Source organism: Oncorhynchus mykiss, chromosome 23 (assembly GCF_057628025.1).
Source record: "Oncorhynchus mykiss isolate SJ-2025 chromosome 23, ASM5762802v1, whole genome shotgun sequence".
Lineage (NCBI taxonomy): Eukaryota > Metazoa > Chordata > Actinopteri > Salmoniformes > Salmonidae > Oncorhynchus > Oncorhynchus mykiss.
In genome coordinates, this window is record NC_143044.1 from 8328920 (window position 1) to 8348672 (window position 19753).

General features: G+C 42.4%; 2 protein-coding genes and 1 long non-coding RNA gene across 6 annotated transcripts in view; 1 reads left to right on the forward strand and 2 right to left on the reverse strand.

The window, feature by feature from the left end:
- LOC110502361 (serine/threonine-protein phosphatase 2A 56 kDa regulatory subunit delta isoform) overlaps positions 1-11438 on the reverse strand; it is a 51103-nt gene extending 39665 nt beyond the window's left edge. Inside the window, exons 1-3 of one of the 4 annotated variants that reach the window (XM_090216699.1) lie at positions 11125-11229; positions 9088-9171; positions 3587-3708 (exon numbers count right to left, since the gene is read on the reverse strand). Coding sequence is in view for 2 of the 4 variants with exons in the window: in XM_021580325.3 (XP_021436000.1) it covers positions 9088-9171; positions 11125-11151 (111 nt within the window). In the remaining 2 variants the exon portion in view is untranslated. Of the gene's footprint in view, positions 1-3586; positions 3709-9087; positions 9172-11124 lie in introns of all 4 variants that reach the window. The other 3 variants (XM_090216698.1, XM_021580325.3, XM_090216697.1) reach the window with 3 other exon arrangements.
- On the reverse strand, positions 495-4711 carry LOC149972496 (uncharacterized). The gene is made up of 3 exons (XM_090217989.1): positions 4686-4711; positions 3491-3752; positions 495-3393 (listed from the first exon to the last, which is right to left on the reverse strand). The coding sequence occupies exons 1-3, from the start codon at positions 4709-4711 to the stop codon at positions 3100-3102; spliced, it is 582 nt and encodes a 193-aa protein (XP_090074115.1). The 3' UTR covers positions 495-3099.
- A 4678-nt stretch (positions 11439-16116) lies between the features above and the next one.
- Positions 16117-18198, forward strand: LOC110503055 (uncharacterized). The gene is made up of 2 exons (XR_016490944.1): positions 16117-16241; positions 16394-18198. It is a non-coding gene; the product is annotated as an uncharacterized LOC110503055 (long non-coding RNA).
- The last annotated feature ends 1555 nt before the right edge of the window (positions 18199-19753 follow it).

Below are 19753 nucleotides of genomic sequence, written 5' to 3' on the forward strand. Positions count from 1 at the left end.
ATTAAGTAAACCCTGGAATAATTAGGTGTCCAAACTTTTGACTGATACTGTATGTTGACTTTCATGTGCCTTAATAACAAACTTGTATGCCATCTGAAAATACAAATCCAAATTGTTAAATTACGAGCCATAATTTGCAAATAAATTAATTAAAAGATCCTACAATGTGATTTTCTGGATTTTTTTTCCTCATTTTGTCTGTCATAGTTGAAGTGTACCTATGATGAAAATTACAGGCCTCTCTCATCTTTTTAAGTGGGAGAACTTGCACAATTGGTGGCTGACTAAATACTTTTTTTGCCCCACTGTATGTGCATAATCCTGTCTACCGCAGATTTTTTTTTTTGCTACTGCTGTTTTGCTACTGCTCTCAACATTGCTGCCTTAATAGCACTTTGACAAAGCTCATTCGGAAAAAGTTGTGATGGACTACTTTCTGGAGGATGATTTTGCCATGCTGACGTTGAAAATGAAATCAGACAATGAAAAAATCATTGATTTAGGGAAATACATTTTAATTGAACTAGACATTGTAGAGTCTTCTGATGACAATGGTGGGGAAGAAATGGTGTCGTTGTCACGGAAGAAGTTGACCGAGGTTTGAAATCAGTGGAATGCCTGGTGGAAGCAGAGAGATGACTGCCAAATGCAGAGAGTCCAAAAAGAGAACACAGAAATAAGGATGTTGTAATCCGGAGACAGGTGTTTCATACATCTTCAAACTAAGGGAAACCATGGCATCCAGGTCAGAGGGAGAGAAACATTCATCCATGTATACGGGTAAGAGTCTCGCTACATTTTCAGATATAGGTTTCTAATTTAGTCAGTCATTTTCATTGAAAACGAAAGTGCACTGTTAGCGAGCTCGCTAACTTTACGTGTATGATCTGTGTAGTAATATTATTTGCATCTCAGAAAGCACTTTTCATTGCTAGTTATAGCCTAACGTTAGCTAGCAAGCTAACATTGAAACTAGTTGGTTAGCTTTAGCTACCTGCAGATTTATGCATGGTAGATTTGCCGCGTTCAAAACCACTGGGAAATATACGAGGTCAAATCATGACATCAGAATTCTTCAGGTCGGAAAATCGGAGCTCTAGAAAGAGGTCCGAGATCCAAAAGTTGGAATTCCGAGTTGGATGACCGTTCAAGGCGATTTTCCCCAGTAGAGCAAGTTTTTTTTTCTAATTCCCAGTTGTTTTGACTCAGAATTAGAGTTGGGATTATGGTTCATTGTGAGCTAGCTAGAGCTACAGTTGAAGTCAGAAGGGTACATACACCTTAGCCAAATACATTTGAACTCAGTTTTTCACAATTGCTGGCATTTAATCCCTGTCTTAGGTCAGTTAGGATCACCATTTTATTTTAAGAATGTGTCAGAATAATAGTAGAGATAATGATTTATTTAAGCTTTTATTTCTTTCATCACATTCCCAGTGGGTCAGAAGTTTGCATACACTCAATTTGTATTTGGTAGCATTGGCTTTAAATTGTTTAACTTGGGTCAAATGTTTTGGGTAGCCTTCCACAATAAGTTGTGAATTTTGGCTCATTCCTCCTGACAGAGCTGTTGTAACTGAGTCAGGATTGTAGGCCTCCTTGCTCGCACACACTTTTTCATTTCTGCCCACCAATTGTCTATAGGACTTTGTGATTGCCACTCCAATACATTCACTTGGTTGCCATTTTGCCACAACTTTGGAAGTATGCTTGGGGTCAATGTCCATTTGGAAGACCCATTTGCGACCAAGATTTAACTTCCTGACTGATGTCTTGAGATGTTGCTTCAATATATCCACATACTTTTCCTACCTCATTATTTCATCTATTTTGAGAAGTCCACCAGTCCCTCCTGCAGCAAAGCAACCCCACAACATCATGCTGCCACCCCTGTGCTTCACGGTTGGGATGGTGTTCTTCTGCTTGCAAGCATCCCCCTTTTTCTCTAAACATAAAGACGGTCATTATGGCCAAACATTTCTATTTTTGTTTCATCAGACCAGAGGACATTTCTCCAAAAAGTACAATATTTGTCCCCATGTGCAGTTGCAAACCGTAGTCTGGCTTTTTATGGCGGCTTAGGAGCAGTGGCTTCTTCCTTGCTGAGCGGCCTTTCAGGTTATGTCTATATAGGACTCGTTTTACTGTGGATATAGATACTTTTGTACCTGTTTCTTCCAGCATCTTCACAAGGTCCTTTGCTGTTCTGGGATTGATTTTCACTTTTTGCACCAAAGTACGTTCATCTCTAGGAGACAGAATGCGTCTCCTTCCTGAACAGTATGACGGCTGCGTGGTCCCATGATGTTTATACTTGCGTACTATTATTTGTACAGATGAACGTGGTACCTTGAGGCATTTGTAAATTGCTCCCAAGGATAAACAAGACTTGTGGAGGTCTACAATTTTTTTCTGAGGTCTTGGCTGATTTCTTTTGATTTCCCCATGTTGTCAAGGAAAGAGGCACGAAGTTTGAAGGTAGGCCTTGAAATACATCCACAAATACACCTTCAATTGACTCAAATGATGTCAATTAGCCTATCAGAAGCTTCTAAAGCCATGACGTAATTTTCTGGAATTTTCCAAGCTGTTTAAAGTCCCAGTCAATTTAGTAGATGTAAACTTCTGACCCACTGGAATTTTGATAAAGTGAATTAGAAATGAAATAATCTGTAATAATCTGTAAACAATTCTGTAAACAATTGTTGGAAAAATTACTTGTGTCATGCACAAAGTAGATGTCCTAACCGACTTGCCAAAACTATAGATTGTTAACAAGAAATTTGTGGAGTGGATGAAAAACGAGATTTAATGACTCCAACCTGAGTGTATGTAAATTCCGACTTCAACTGTACATATCCTAACAAAAGACTCCACTATGAAAGTAACCATTTCACTGTACCGTTTAAAGCTTCTGTATCCTGAACGTGACAAATAAACCTAGATTTTATTTGATATTGCATGTGTTTACGAGAGACGGTAATGTGTCAGATTAGGATAACGGCCAAGGACTAGACAAAGTGTATTATTAGTACAACTTTCAGTCTTGAAATCTTTGGTTGTTTACTACACTGTGAATCCACAAAGTGATGGGTGGGGCTAAGGCTTAAGCGGGTGTGAACGATGCTGAATGGGTAGAGCATGAACCTGCAGGAGCGGGTCACTGCTTTGACGTTTGCAGAGAATGTCAGGGTGTTGTCCAAGGTCACGCAAAGGTTCTTTGCGCTCTGGGGAGGGAGACACTGTGGAGTCAACCGTGCTGGAGAGGCCTTTGAGCGGGCAGGCCTTCCCCAGGAGGAAGAGCAGTTCAGTCTTGTCGAGGTTGAGCTTGAGGTGGTAAGCCGACATCCACGATGCGATATCTGCCAGGCGCGCAGAGATGGGTATTTTCACCTGGGTGTCAGAAGGGGGGGAAGGAGAAAAGTAGTTGAGTGTCATCCGCATAGCATGATAAGAGAGACCATGTGAGGATAAGACGGAGCCGAGTGACCTGGTGTATAGAGAGAAGATGAGAGGGCCTTGAACCGAGCCCTGGGGGACACCTGTAGTGAGTATGTGGTGCAGACACAGATCCTCTCCACGTCACCTGGTAGGAGCGGCCTGCCAGGTAGGATGCAATCCAAGAGTGTGCAGAGCCTGAGACGCCCAGCCCTGAGAGGGTGGAGAGGAAGATCTGACGGGTCACGGTGTTGAAGGCAGCAGATAGATCTAGGAGGATGAGAACAGAAGAGAGACAGTCAGCTTTGGCAGCGCTGAGAGCCACCGTGACACAGAGAAGAGCAGTCTCGGTTGAGTGACCCGTCTTGGGTTAGGGTCATGAAGTTTGTTTTGAGGGAGACAATAATAAAGTTAAGAGACAGCACGCTCAAGTGTTTTGGAAAGAAAAGAAAGAAGGGATACAGGTCTATCGTTTTTGATGTCAGATGAGTCGAGTGTTGGTTTCTTGAAGAGGGAAGCAACTCAGGCCATCTTGAAGTCAGAGGGGAAGCAGGCAGTGGCCAGGGAGGAGTTGATGAGGGAAGTGAGGAATGGGAGAAGGTCTCCCGAGATGGTCCGGAGAAGGGAGGAGGGGATGGGTTCAAGTGGGCAGCTTTTCGGGCGGCCGAACCGCACTAGTCGTAAGATGTCATCTGGAGAGAGAGGGGAGAAAGAGGTCAAGGCGTAGGGGAGTTCTGTGTGAGTGGGACCAGTAGACTCAGTAGGCTGAGTGAATGAGTAGCGCATAGCCTATAGAAATGGTGTGCAACATAAGCTCCTGGGCTCTCATGAAGTGTATGATTAGATTTTTTAATACATTTGCATTGATGTCAGGGTGATTAGAGGGACAATAGAGTGCCGAGTACCAGGCAGTTAGCAAGTTTGGTAGGCTACTAATGACCAGCAGCAGCAGCAGAGCTTGGAGAAGCCAAATTACCATAACTAAACGGTCACAGGGAATTTGACTGCTGTCATGACTTGTGACCACCAGTGTGGCGGTAATATGGTCCCCGTAACAGCCCTAGCTGGAACTGTCAGTGAAAAGTAGAGCGGCCCAGTCAGGCATATCGCAATATTTCTAATTTAAATTGCTGGAAGACATAATTTGGAAAGCAAATGGCTATTGTAAAGGGAAGACAACGAAAATACGAATCCGTCTTTTAGTTATCAAAATTCTCAACTTAAATTGGGCTTATGGCCCATCTTACTGGTACCAGCGGAGAGCATTGGCCATATCCCCGGTGAGTGCACACATTCACTCTTTATCTTTGGGTCAGTGCCACATAAAAGTTTGTTTTGGGACAATAATTTCTTCCTCCAGTTTAGATGGATGTCATTCTATTTGGGGTCCCCTTCTAGTAGACCTATTATATGGACAGCATTGTTTTTATTGCTCTGTTTGTCAGTGTCAACAGAGTAGGCTAACTTGTAATTTGTCGTACTCAAAAGTATTATGCCTCCAGTCACATAGTGTAGTAAAATTGCATGAAATATGTTTTTCCAGGCAAAGAAAAAAACGTATAGGATATAGCCTACAGCCCAGGACACTACACGCGCTCAGCAATGAAGACCTTTTTACGATTAGTCTAATCGTATAACTCAAATTATGACCATCCAATCTACTCATCACATTACGAGTAGTAGGCTATCTTACACAAGTCTGCAAATCCAATGAGGCCTGGAATGTTTTATTATAAAAGGTGCATTTTCATGGTCAAAATTTGCTTCTCCTAAATTGAAACTCACGCACCACCTATGCGTAGGTTAGGAATTATGCTGCTCGTTACTCATCTTGTTGGCTGAGGAAAATGTATCGTGGACAGTTATTCTAACAACTTCAATGTGCATGGTAAGGACACACTTCATTGCATTCTCGACTTGCATGTTCTGTTAAGATGAATTACCATAATCTAAATGTGATTTCTGTCATTCTGAGCACCGTGGGTGGACACCCTAATCAGGTTACACACCCAACACATATGGGTCCAGTACATTTTTTTAAATGTCTGGTAAATTAGAATGGTGCCGGTCAAATGTCCAGTGCCATATTTTCATAATGGAAACCCTGGCCTCATGGTAGGGTGGGGTAGGCAAAATGGGTCAACTTTGAGCACCTCTATGTCCTGAATGTTTTGGCATTCAGGTCACTTTTTGACCACTTCTACCATGGGCAAACATGTATGGAAGGTTTCATTCTAATCAAAAGGGGTGCCTTTAGAAAGTGATTGAAATGATATGGTGTGTTAGGGCTGCACTGAGAAAGAATTATATATTTTTTTAAACACTGCAAGATCAAAGTAATACACAGTGCCTTCGGAAAGTATTCAGACCCCTTAATTTTTCCACATTTTGTTATGTTAAAGCCTTTTTCTAAAATTTATTAAATTAATTTTAAAAAATCCTAAACACAATACCCTATAATGACAAAGCAAAAAGTTGTATTTTATTTCAGCAAATACCTTATTTACATAAGTAAAAAATTGAGCTCAGGTGCATCCTGTTTCCATTGATCATCCTTGAGATGTTTCTACAACTTTATTGGAGTCCACCTGCGGTAAATTCAATGGATTGGACATGATTTGGAAAGGCACACACCTGTCTATAAGGTCCCACAGTTGACAGTACATGTCTGAGCAAAAACCAAGCCATGAGGTCAAAGGAATTGTCAGTAGAGCTCCGAGACAGGATTGTGTTGAGGCACAGATCTGGGGAAGGGAACAAAAAAAGTTCTGCAGCATTGAAGGTCCCCAAGAACACAATGGCCTCCATCATTCTTAAAATGGAAGAAGTTTGGAACCAATAAAGACTTTTCCTAGAGATGGCCGCCCGGCCCGACTGAGCAATCCGTGGAGTAGAGGGGAGGTGACCAAGACAGCGCTCTAGAGTTCCTCTGTGGATGGGAGAAACTTCAAGAAGGACAACCATCTCTGCATTACTCCACCAATCAGGCCTTTATGGTAGAGTGGCCAGACGGAGTGGCCACTCCACAGTAAAAGGCACGACAGCCCGCTTGGAGTTTGTCAAAAGGCACCTAAAGACTCTCAGACCATGAGAAACAAGATTCTCTGGTCTGATAAAAGCAAGATTAAACTATTTGGCCTGAATGCCAAGCGTCACGTCTGGAGGAAATCTGGCACCATCCCTACGGTGAAGCCTGGTGGTGGCAGATGTGCCAAGCTTGTAGCATCATACCCAAGAAGACGCTGTAGTTGCTGCTAAAGATGCAAAGTACTGAGTTAAGGGTCTGAAAATTTATGTAAATGTCATATTTCTGTTTATGTAATAAAAGTGGAACATTTTCTATAAACCTGTTTTTGCTTAGTCATTATGGGGTAATGAATGTAAATTGAGGGGGGAAACTATTTAAATACATTTTAGAATAAGGCTATAATGTAACAAAATGTGGAAAAAGTCAAGGGGTCTGAATACTTTCCGAAGGCACTGTATCTAGTTTAAACTAAAAGCTACATTTGTTTCTGTAGGGACACAGGTGGCCATAAAGCATGTGCCTACATTGTTATCTAGGAGTTATCTGTGGGCACTATATCCTAGAAACCTGCTGTCACAACAGTGATCGTTTGCACACTGAGTGCAAGGCAAACAGGTCAGTGTTTGTCTACAAAGATGAATGATCTTATTTATCTGGCTATACCAAATCAGATATAAACAGTCAGATCAATTATTTCTGAGGTAGCCTCTCCTGCACAGTTTTTCCATCTCAGAACATGTTGGCTGACCGATTAATCGGAATTGCTGATTAATTAGGGACGATTTCAAGTTCTCACAATCGGTAATCGGCATTTTTGGATGCCGATTACGGCCGATTATATAGCAATCCATGAGGAGACTGCTTGGCAGGCTAACCACCTGTTACACGAATGCAGGCAGCAAGGAGCCATCGTAAGTTACTAGCTAGCATTAAACTTAACATAATCACTAGTTAACTACACATGGTTGATGATATTACTAGTTTAACTAGCTTGTCCTGCGTTGCATCAATGCAGTGCCTGAAATTGTGTCACTTCTCTTGCGTTCAGTGTAAGCAGAGTCAGGGTACATGCAGCAGGTTGGGTTACCTGGCTCGTTGCGAACTATGTGAAGACCATTTCTTCCTAACACAGACCGTCATTAATTTGCCCGAATTTTACATAATTATGACATAACATTGAAGGTTCTGCAATGTAACAGCAATATTTAGACTTAGGGTTTCCACCCGTTCGATAAAATACGGAATGGTTCCATATTTCACTGAAAGAATAAACGTTTTGTTTTCGAAAGGATAGGATTTGAACATATTAATGACCTAAGACTCGTATTTCCGTGCATTTATTATAATTAAGTCTATGATTTGATATTTGATAGAGCAGTCAATCAAACTGAACTTTTCTCCGTTTGCCAGCAGCTCTTCGCAATGCTTGAAGCACAGCGCTGTTTATGACATCAAGCCTATCAACTCCAGAGATTAGGTTGGCAATACTATAGTGCCTATAAGAACATCCAATCGTCAAAGGTATATGCAATACAAATGGTATAGAGAGAAATAGTCCTATAATAACTACAACCTAAAACTTCTTACCTGGGAATATTGAAGACTCATGTTAAAAAGGAACCACTAGCTTTCATAGGTTCTCATGTTCTGAGCAAGGAACTTAAACGTTAGCCTTTTTACATGGCACATATTGCACTTTTACCTTCTTCTCCAACACTGAGTTTTTGCATTATTTAAACCAAATTGAACACGTTTCATTATTTATTTGAGACTAAATTGATTTTATTTATGTATTATATTAAGTTAAAATAAGTGTTTGTTGTTCATTCAGTGTTGTTGTAATCGCCATTATTACAAATAAATATATTAATACATATTATTATTATTTATAAATCGGCCGATTAATTGGTATCGGCTTTTTTTGGTGCTCCAATAATCGGTATCGGCATTGAAAAATCATAATCGGTCAACCTTTAGTTGAGATTCAAGGATGTTTATTTAGATTTATCAAACAAAACTTAAAATAGGAAGGTCTAACTTCTACTTTGATAGGACACTTTATTGGGCCGTAAACAATGGACAAGTCACAGCCTCTATGGCGTTCTATGCAAAGAGCTCAGCTGCATACAGAGAGGCCTGATAAAACGTCTGGAGTCTGGATCCAACACAAGCGCCATAATAAATAGCCCCCATTAACAATGTTCCAAAGGAACTCAACTGTGAGCTCAACCAGCAGGCCTATATGGCTGAACAGACATCGGCCATGTGCCATTATGCAAAGGCATAACATTATGTTTAGCTCCTCTCTGTTATGTTGGCCTAACCAAGATGAAGGAAAAATATGGACACTGATGCAATATTATCTATGTAGCATTGAAGAAAATAAACACGATTAAGAAACAGGCAATAGCGTGTCAAATACAATTACGTTGGGCGCATGCATAGACCCCTGATCCACATAGACAGTTTATAATAACTCAAAATAAACCCTAATTATAAGTTGATAGAAATGAATACATCTGAAAAATCCATCTTCACAAATAAACTGCAGGCTACAAATGAAAAAATAAATACTGTCAAACAACCATTTGGATCTGTCATGTTAATCAAAGATATCTTACCTCATCTGCATTTTCAGTTCCTGTGTCTTTCCCACTGGTGGCATTACTGTTTTTAGTGCTGCTTTTGGCAGATTTGGTTGGTTCCTGTGAATGACAACAAGCCATAGTCATCTTACCATATTCACAACAAACACAATTGTCGTAGGATCATACTCAACTCACATCCTCTGTTCTATGGAGTTATTGTACACTACACATACATGTAATTTCCGTGGTTAAACAGGTCCCGTTGGTAGGGTGCCTACAATTACCGTAATTGCGCTACCTTTAAAAAAAACTGTTGGAATGCATTCTTGTGGCCTTGACTGCCGCATTTGTAAGACAGACTGTATGGAACGAGACTTAAATGCCCCCTTAGTGGAAAAAGACAGAAATTACAGTCTGGTCAGGCAAAGATTAAGCACAAGCGAGAGACGATCTTAAAACATTGCAGCAAGCTATTTGACAAGAGTGTAGTAGTATCTTATGAAGAACGAGACTAAATTTAACTTGTAACTATCAACGTGAGAATCTTACGTGTATTAATTAAATAATGTAGTTAACTCACTATCAGTGAGAACCGCCTAGGCTCACGCTCGTGCATGTTTGCAGTTCATATTCTCACAACACATTCATTATTAAACAATACGCCATTTCTAAAAATCAACATTATTTTACGACATCAACAGATTTGTGAATATAAATAATGTAAAAGTTCAAAAGCATTGTTGCTGTATAAGGCTAGTCTATCGGTAGCTCTCAAGAACCCAAGTAGGGTATACCCAGTTTACTGGCGGCCCTCATTGTATTCTCAGCTGATGGTAGGCTTCCTCTGATCACAGCTGGCTCCCTAATGAATAGCATATGTGATAACCATGTTTGCATTACTGGTCGTTACAGGTTAGCTTATACAAAAAAGCTGCCATGGATGTTTCAATTTACCTGCTCTTGGCGAGTCTTCGTACTCGATTCGGGAAAAAATGTATCTTAGAAAATGTCCGCGTCAAATTGCAGGTGGTTCTACAAAAACGAGACAAAACTCAACAGTAGTACACCCCTTTGGTCACACTGTGTGATGCACTGTCATCTACAAGTGGCCGCGTCGCATAGAAATATTAGTTCCTGCAAAGATTATGGAAAATCCTAAATGTGCGGTAGCTAAAATGGCAAGAAACATAGAGTTTTGTCTTTTTTTGTAGAACCACCTGCAACTGGACACAAACATTTCAGATACATTTCCAGCAGATCGAGAACCAAGACAGTATCGCCATGAGCAGGTTAGTTGAAACATCTATTGCGCCGTTTTCTATAAACTAACCTGTAACGCCCAGTAACTGAAACATAGTTATCACATTTGTTTTACAATCACAACCCTGTTTAATCCCGACACTTTGTCTGAATTTAAATTAAAGTACACCTCACATCCGATACGGTTTGGGAAATCTTTGGAATTTAACATTCATATAAGTGAGAAAGAAGCTTTAAAATACTAAAGATACACATATTGTGTGCAGTTTAGCAAAGTTGCACCTGACTTTTTTCTACACTCACCACCTCGGCTATGACATCCCCTTACCTTGCGCTCAATTCCATTGCGACCATTCCACATGCCCTGTGTTACTCAACATACATCTGGGTGCAACTTTCCTAAACTGTGTATACAGTAAGTGTATCTTTTGGATTTTAACTGTATCGCGTATTTGCGTTTAGACAGAGCATGTGGGCAGAGTCGAAACATCCGCGAAATCCCCTCAGGCGGCAAACAGCTTTGTCAATAGACGGTATAACGTTAAGATTTACCGTCTATTTTAATGGGCTTGTCTATCGTTATTAAATCAATTTAATTATTTAATATACAGGGTAATGTAAACAATGATAAGATCACATATGTTGTTGGCTGCTGATGTCTTTGCATAGTCTGAAAATGCATCTGCTCTGCTAGGCCTTACGATAATAGTACAACATCTAGTTGGCGTATTAGAATACAATTACGAGATACGGTCTACTTCCTCTGAATATTTGGCAACAATATTTGCATTGTTGCGATCAGTACGTTACCTTTTCCTTTTTAGTTTTATTCGGCATGTTGTGGCTGTTGATCTTTTTCACGGTGACTCCGTGACAGATTTCCCCGGGACTCGATCGCTGCCACTCGGTTAGCTTCAGCTCCCTGCACCCTTCTAGGCCAAGAAAAAGATAATTGGCCAGCCACACGTTATACTGCCTAGTGACGGGCCACTGTAATTATTTCATTGGGTGGTTATAGGATGGGCGGATTGCACTCCTCGTTTAGGCTGGAGGCGTTGAATGATGCACTTTCGCCCTAGCAACAATTCATGAATGAAGCTCTTCTTCTGCTTCAGTATCATGGTGGTCCGCAAACAAATGTTATAGGTTAATGCCGCCACCTACTGTACAATCCATTATACTTGGTTATACAAAAAAGGGAAAATTGAATGCCTAGTACCACACGTTATGTAGCACTATATTGGATCATTGAATCAAACATTTCTGCAGCATTTAAGGTCCCCAAGAACACAGTGGCCTCCATCATTCATAAATGGAAGCATTTTGGAACCACCAAGACTCTTCCTAGAGCTGACCGCCCAGCCAAACTGAGCAATCAGGGGAGAAGGGGCTTTGTCAGGGTGGTGACCAAGAACCCGATGGTCACTCTGACCGAGCTACAGAGTTCCTCTGTGGAGATGCTTGTCCTTCTGGAAGGCAGCACTCCATCAATTAGGCCGTTATGGTAGAGTGGCCAGACGGAAGCCACTCCTCAGTAAAAGGCACACGACAGCCCGCTTGGAGTTTGTCAAAAGGCACCTTAAGGACTCTTAGATCATGAGAAACAAGATTCTCTGGTCTGATGAAACCAAGATTGAAGTCTTTGGCCTGAATGCCAAGCGTCATGTCTGGAGGAAACCTGGCTACGGTGAAGCATGGAGGTGGCAGCATAATTCTGTGGAGATGTTTTTCAGCGGCAGGGACTGGGAGACTAGTCAGGATCAAGGCAAAGATGAACAGAGCAAAGTACATACATAGAGATCCTTGATGAAAACCTGGTCCAGAGCGCTCAGGACCTCAGACTGGGGTGAAGGTTCACCTTCCAACAGGACAATGACCCTATGCACACAGCCAAGAAAACACAGAAATGGCTTCGGGACAAGTCTCTGAATGTCCTTGAGTGGCCCAGCCAGAGCCCGGACTTGAACCCAATCGAACATCTCTGGCGAGACCTGAAAATAGCTGTGCAGCAACACTCCCCATCCAACCTGGCAGAGCTTGAGAGGATCTGCAGAGAAGAATGGGAGAAACTCCCCAAATACAGGTGTGCCAAGCTTGTAGCGTCATACACAAGAAGACTCAAGGCTGTAATCGCTGTCAAAGGTGGTTCAAGGAAGTACTGAGTAAAGGGTCTGAATACTTATGTAAATGTGACATTTCATTTTCTCTCTCTCTCGCTCTCTCTCTCTGTGTGTATATAATGAAACAGGCAGGGAGCAGGTCTCGAGCCCCAGGTCCGGAGCACTATCGACTGTGCTGCAAAAGCATGCTCGTGCGGCAGAGTTGATTTCCGCGCTTATAAACCCAGGGTCGTTACACTACTCCCTCCTTTCAAAGAGCGCGTCCTCGCGCTAGCTTGCGGCTCTACGTCTTACAGGAACGCGCTCACCGGCCAAGCACACTCACTGTCGTGGATGCAAGGTCCAATCACTTCTGATCTTTGTGTAGATCAGGATTTTTTTTTTTTATCCATTTTACAATAAGGCTCTAACGTAACACAATGTTGAAAAACTGAAGGGGTCTGAATACTTTCCGGATGCACTGTAAGTATATCATATTGTGTGGTCTCTGGCAATTCCCAGACCTAGCAGTTAAGGTTATGTAACCTTATTTAGTCCTACCTGCTATGGTGGGTTTTAAATGAATTGGTATTTACTTTTGTTTTTCGGTAGAATTACTGTCATGGGCATCCTGAGTGGCGCAGCGATTGGCCCAGCATCGTCTGGGTAAGGGGAGGGATTGGCCGGGGGGGGCCTTACTTGGCTCATCGCGCTCTAGCGACTCCTTGTGGCGGGCCAGGCGCCTGCAGGCTGACTTCGCCTCTCCCAAGCCCGTTGGGGAGTTGCAGCAATGAGACAAGATCGTAATCACGAAAAAGGGGGTAAAAATTGCAACAAAATAAATCATTACTGTTATTGATGCCAAATTGCAAACCTTATTTGCACCGTTTGTATTCCAAAACCAATGGGTGTGCCTGAGTCTTATCACCTCTCAACTTGGTAAACTATTTAAACCTCGAACACTATTCTTTGGTCTGGTTCAGTCATTGCAGGAAGTCCTGAAGTGCCGGAGTTTGAAGGCTTTTGTCCCAGCCCAGCTCTAACACTTGATATCAGTTTGTCTCTGAAAGATCGGAAAGATATCAGTTTGTCTCTGTGAATGGTCTGTCCTCTGACAAATCAACTGTAAATTTCGGTGTTCCTCAAGGTTCCGTTTTAGGACCACTTTTGTTTTCACTATATATTTTACCTCTTGGGGATGTTATTCGAAAACATAATGTTAACTTTCACTGCTATGCAGATGACACACAGCTGTACATTTCAATTAAACATGGTGAAGCCCCAAAATTGCCCTTGCTAGAAGAATGTGTTTCAGACATAAGGAAGTGGATGGCTGCAAACTTTCTACTTTTAAACTCGGACAAAACAGAGATGCTTGTTCTAGGTCCCAAGAAACAAAGAGATCTTCTGTTGAATCTGACAATTAATCTTAATGGTTGTACAGTCGTCTCAAATAAAACTGTGAAGGACCTCGGCGTTACTCTGGACCCTGATCTCTCTTTTGAAGAACATATCAAGACCATTTCAAGGACAGCTTTTTTCCATCTACGAAACATTGCAAAAATCAGGAACTTTCTGTCCAAAAATGATGCAGAAAAATTAATCCATGCTTTTGTCACTTCCAGGTTAGACTACTGCAATGCTCTACTTTCCGGCTACCCGGATAAAGCACTAAATAAACTTCAGTTAGTGCTAAATACGGCTGCTAGAATCCTGACTAGAACCAAAAAATTTGATCATATTACTCCAGTGCTAGCCTCTCTACACTGGCTTCCTGTCAAAGCAAGGGCTGATTTCAAGGTTTTACTGCTAACCTACAAAGCATTACATGGGCTTGCTCCTATCTATCTCTCTGATTTGGTCCTGCCGTACATACCTACACGTACGCTACGGTCACAAGACGCAGGCCTCCTAATTGTCCCTAGAATTTTTAAGCAAACAGCTGGAGGCAGGGCTTTCTCCTATAGAGCTCCATTTTTATGGAACGGTCTGCCTACCCATGTCAGAGACGCAAACTCGGTCTCAACCTTTAAGTCTCTACTGAAGACTCATCTCTTCAGTGGGTCATATGATTGAGTGTAGTCTGGCCCAGGAGTGGGAGGGTGAACGGAAAGGCTCTGGAGCAACGAACCACCCTTGCTGTCTCTGCCTGGCCGGTTCCCCTCTTTCCACTGGGATTCTCTGCCTCTAACCCTATTACAGGGGCTGAGTCACTGGCTTTACTGGGGCTCTCTCATGCCGTCCCTGGAGGAGGTGCGTCACCTGAGTGGGTTGAGTCACTGATGTGGTCATCCTGTCTGGGTTGGCGCCCCCCCCCCCCTTAAGTTGTGCCGTGGCGGAGGTCTTTGTGGGCTATACTCAGCCTTGTCTCAGGATGGTAAGTTGGTGGTTGAAGATATCCCTCTAGTGGTGTGGGGGCTGTGCTTTGGCAAAGTGGGTGGGGTTATATCCTTCCTGTTTGGCCCTGTCCGGGGGTGTCCTCGGAGTGGGCCACAGTGTCTCCTGACCCCTCCTGTCTCAGCCTCCAGTATTTATGCTGCAGTAGTTTATGTGTCGGGGGGCTAGGGTCAGTTTGTTATATCTGGAGTACTTCTCCTGTCCTATTCGGTGTCCTGTGTGAATCTAAGTGTGCGTTCTCTAATTCTCTCCTTCTCTCTTTCTCTTTCTCTCTCTCGGAGGACCTGAGCCCTAGGACCATGCCCCAGGACTACCTGACATGATGACTCCTTGCTGTCCCCAGTCCACCTGGCTGTGCTGCTGCTCCAGTTTCAACTGTTCTGCCTTATAATTATTCGACCATGCTGATCATTTATGAACATTTGAACATCTTGGCCATGTTCTGTTATAATCTCCACCCGGCACAGCCAGAAGAGGACTGGCCATCCCACATATGCTCTCTCTAATTCTCTCTTTCTTTCTCTCTCTCGGAGGACCTGAGCCCTAGGACCATGCCCCAGGAATACCTGACATGATGACTCCTTGCTGTCCCCAGTCCACCTGACTGTGCTGCTGCTCCAGTTTCAACTATTCTGCCTTATTATTATTCGACCATGCTGGTCATTTATGAACATTTGAACATCTTGACCATGTTTTGTTATAATCTCCACCCGGCACAGCCAGAAGAGGACTGGCCACCCCACATAGCCTGGTTCCTCTCTAGGTTTCTTCCTAGGTTTTGGCCTTTCTAGGGAGTTTTTCCTAGCCACCGTGCTTCTTCACCTGCATTGCTTGCTGTTTGGGGTTTTAGGCTGGGTTTCTGTACAGCACTTTGAGATATCAGCTGATGTACGAAGGGCTATATAAAATAAATTTGATTTGATTTGATTTGATCAACATAGTCCATTGACCATAATGTCAGTGGGATGAGGGCAATTCATTTTGATGGTATTGATATATAACGCATGCTCCACTCTCAAGTTGGACTTGTTGACTGATGCCAAGGCGGTGGTTACTAAGAAGAAAGGAGAATCTGTGAAACAGAAGATTGCAGCCAAGGCAGCACTGGTTCACACCTGTGAGTAGTATTGGTTGGTACTGTATGTGCCTTTTCCTCTCCAAGTGTAGGGTATTGTTCTGGCCTGTGGTACAGTTTTTCATATGTGTAGTAGTTTGTTGCATCGTATTATTTAGTTTATTATTTGTGTCAACTTTGAATTAAATTCTAAGCCACAGATTTCCTCCATTTTGTACTTAACCTTTTATAGATGCAGACCCGAAGACATTCAAGCAGCACTTTGAGAGCAAGCATCCCATGTCTCCAATGGTCCCAGTACCGGTTGATGTGCAGACATAAGTGACCACACACACTCAAATGGACCTATAGCTGGGGTAGATTCTTCCATCATTCACACAGAGTAGCTATTGTGTAAAGCACCATGTTGTCAACAAAAAGCAGTCCTCAATGCTTAAGTTGTATTGTCTATGGCTTAATTTGTGGAAATGCTGTGATCACTCATCGCCTTTAATGTTGTGATTCACAGACACACGATGACCACGATTTGAATGCTTACAACTGACACGGAATGACGTGACCCCGAGAATGACTGGACATGGGCTGGATATTTGTGACAACATCCTAAAAGGGGTGCAGACGCACACTAGCACCCCATTTTATGTTTATTCCATAGCCAATCATATCTCTAGCTAACCCCTTATTCCACACTATGCCTTTTATGCCCTGTGGTCCCTCAACTTCTGACACTTTGTAACTCTCCATCTTATAAACCCACACTACCTTCACCCATTTTCCCTATGCTGCTTATTAACGTATTATTCTCCTGATTTGATAACATTTAGACTCAATAACATGTTTCAAGGTGCTTACACATGGGCGGTGGTAAGCGGCAATTGAACCACGAGAAAATCTGCCTACCGTGTGTAGAGACCAGTGATCCAGGTTGCTGTCAGCTTGAAAGTTGTCATTAAAACATTGTTTGATTGGTTGACAAGAGGAACTCTGCTCATTGGCCAACCATGCGCGGCGGCAGCTCAGGACTTTAGCTAATGACATCTTTTGGTGCCTCGGGCTCCGAGCCAGCTTCGCCTCTCATGGGAGCGAGCACCACAAACAGGGCCGCTTGCAAAACTGCTTGCATTTTGCAGCCAGCCGCTCTACCCCAATTGAAGTCTGTAAACTTTGCCGCTTACCACGGCCTGTTATCTTTTTGCGGTGTACTGTTTTTAATACCTTCAGACTGAATGCAGTGGTAAATGTGTTGCTCACAATTGACAGCCGCAACATGGACCTGTTAAATTGACAAGGGTGTTGATATAGTTGAGTTTAGGCATGGCTTCCTTGTTTTGAGTCTGTTAAGTTTGTTTCTCTTTGACCTAGTATTTTATATCACATTTATTTATAAAGCCCTTCTTACATCAGCTGATATCTCAAAGTGCTGTACAGAAATCCAGCCTAAAACCCCAAACACAAGCAATGCAGGTGTAGAAGCACGGTGGCTAGGAACAACTCCCTAGAAAGGCCAGAACCAAGGAAGAAACCTAGAGAGGAACCAGGCTATGAGGGGTGGCGGGTGGAGATTATAACAGAACATGGCCAAGATGTTCAAATGTTCATAGATGACCAGCAGGGTCAAATAATAATAATTACAGTGGTTGTTGAGTAAATGTCAGTTGTGCTTTTCATAGCCGATCATTCAGAGTATCTCTACCGCCCCTGCTGTCTCTAGAGAGTTGAAAACAGCAGGTCTGGGACAGGTAGCATGTCCGGTGAACAGGCCAGGGTTCAGTAGCCACAGGCAGAACAGTTGAAACTGGAGCAGCAGCACGGCCAGGTGGACTGGGGACAGCAAGGAGTCATCAGGCAAGGTAGTCCTGAGGCATGGTTCTCAGGACTATATATCAAACCTACAGTACCTTGCACATCCAGTTGTTTCTCTATTTGTAAGTCACCTACCAAAAATCACAATAAGCTGTTTTACATGTGTTACAGTATTTGTGCTGGTCTAATTCCTAAAATGGAAAAAGCAGAAGAATCTGTCCTCTATCGGTTAGTAATAATAGTTAATATGGTGCCCTTCGATGTCCCAGGTTTGTGGCATTGATGAATAAATAATTTAATCTTTACAGATGTTTACAGTTGTGACCTGTCATTCAGTGCAGGTGGGTTTTGAGCCCCACCTGTTTAGCTAAAAAAAGAAAGATGTATAACTTTTTTTTGCCTGTTTTGCATGTTATTCTGACATTAATACAGTACGTGTCACATATCAGTTTGCAAACAATGAAAAAAATACATAAAAATTATTGAGTTAATAAAGCCGCATACGAACATTCTCTTTTTTGCTTTCTTTAGTAAGGCAGCACCAAAATGGAGGTGTTTCAGGCTAGCTCAGTGCTTTCTGTGGTGGTGGGGCAAATACGTGGAAAATACGGAGTGTAAAGGTTGGTAATGTTCTCTAGTTGCGCTGTGATTGGCTCAGTGTTCTGTCACTCATGGGGACACTACGTCACCACAAAGCTTACGGGGAGAGCTTGAAAATTGAAGACCGCTGGGTGCTGCCATAGAGTTACATTAGAAGTGCCCATCCAAAAAGGCTCAAGGTCATTGGCCACAGATAAAATTACGTCAAATAACATTATATCTACAGTGGCTTTGATTTGACTGATCATGTCAACATCATACTTTCAAAATCTTAGCTAGCGAACTAGCAGTCATCATCATGAATCAAGTCGACAATCTACTGGCAAATCCTTTTCAATCCTTCTCATGAAGAGAAATTATAGATAAAATGTATCGGTGCTCATCGGCCATTGGACATAAACATTACACAAGTTGGAAATCCGCAAATTCAACAATGAGTGGTTTGGAAGGAATCAGTGGCTAACCGCAAGCATTGCAAAGCAATCACAAGCCTTCTATTCAGTGGAGTGGATGTCCAAGTCTGGGCTTAATGGTCTCTTTTCCAAGCTTAAAAGGATAAACATTCAACATTGGCCATGCTGTCAATCCAGCATGACTTCTACCGCTTTCAAAACAACTGGAAACTCGGAACTGGGAAATCTCAGACTTCAGTGAGTTCAAGACAACTGGGAACTCTGGGGGGAAAAAGCTCAGATTGGGAAAATACGTTTTGAATGGTCATCCAACTCGGAATTCCAAGTCGGGAACTCTGCCTCTTTCTAGAGCTCCGACCTGAAGAACACTAACGTCATGATTCCACCCTGTTTTTTTCTGAGTTCCTTAGAGGAAAACCTGGTTGTCTGCTTTTCACCAGACACTGGAAGATACATTCACCTTTCAGCAGGACAATAACCTAAAACACAAGGCAGTAGCGATTTTAGCATTTAAATCTTGGTGGGGCAAAATCCCCCAAAATGTTTTAGATGCATGCCAGCAAAGCCATTACACAACACAACACTAAACAATACATTAATTGCACTATAACATTGAAAACCCACAAACTGTTAGGGCCGACATAAAGCTGTCTCAAGAGCAGAGTTCCAACAACACCTTACCACTGCTACACCTGGCTATCAGCGGAGCCTAGTCTGGCAGCGAAACAGTTAATTCATCCTCATTTACTGCCTTTCTAAAAAACATAGCTGATATGGCTGACTTTCTTAAACAAATGTAGTTTCTACTGACAATTGAGATGTACAAACTATGGCATAAGGGGACAACAAGCGGATGAGGCAATCCGTAATTTCGATTAAGACATTAATGAGCGAGCTAGGATGGACGTCGTCAATATAACTACTTGTTCAGCACTTTGAAATGTACAGTGACATAATTCAGATCATGTGCCGTTCTTACAGTATTCTCCCTGTACACCAAGTCAGAACAGTAGGATAAATAAAGGGGGCCTATAAGGAGACAATGAAAGCTC

Bases quoted from the DNA above. Each gene is read 5' to 3' on its own strand.
- LOC149972496 (XM_090217989.1), bottom strand. From the start codon at position 4,711: ATGGCCAATGCTCTCCGCTGGTACCA. The intron at 3,753-4,685 runs GTAAGATGGGCC...GGTGGCTCTCAG, and splicing joins AATGCTCTCCGCTGGTACCA to CGCTGCCAAAGCTGACTGTC. The intron at 3,394-3,490 runs GTCACTCGGCTC...TCTGACACCCAG, and splicing joins ATCTTCTCTCTATACACCAG to GTGAAAATACCCATCTCTGC.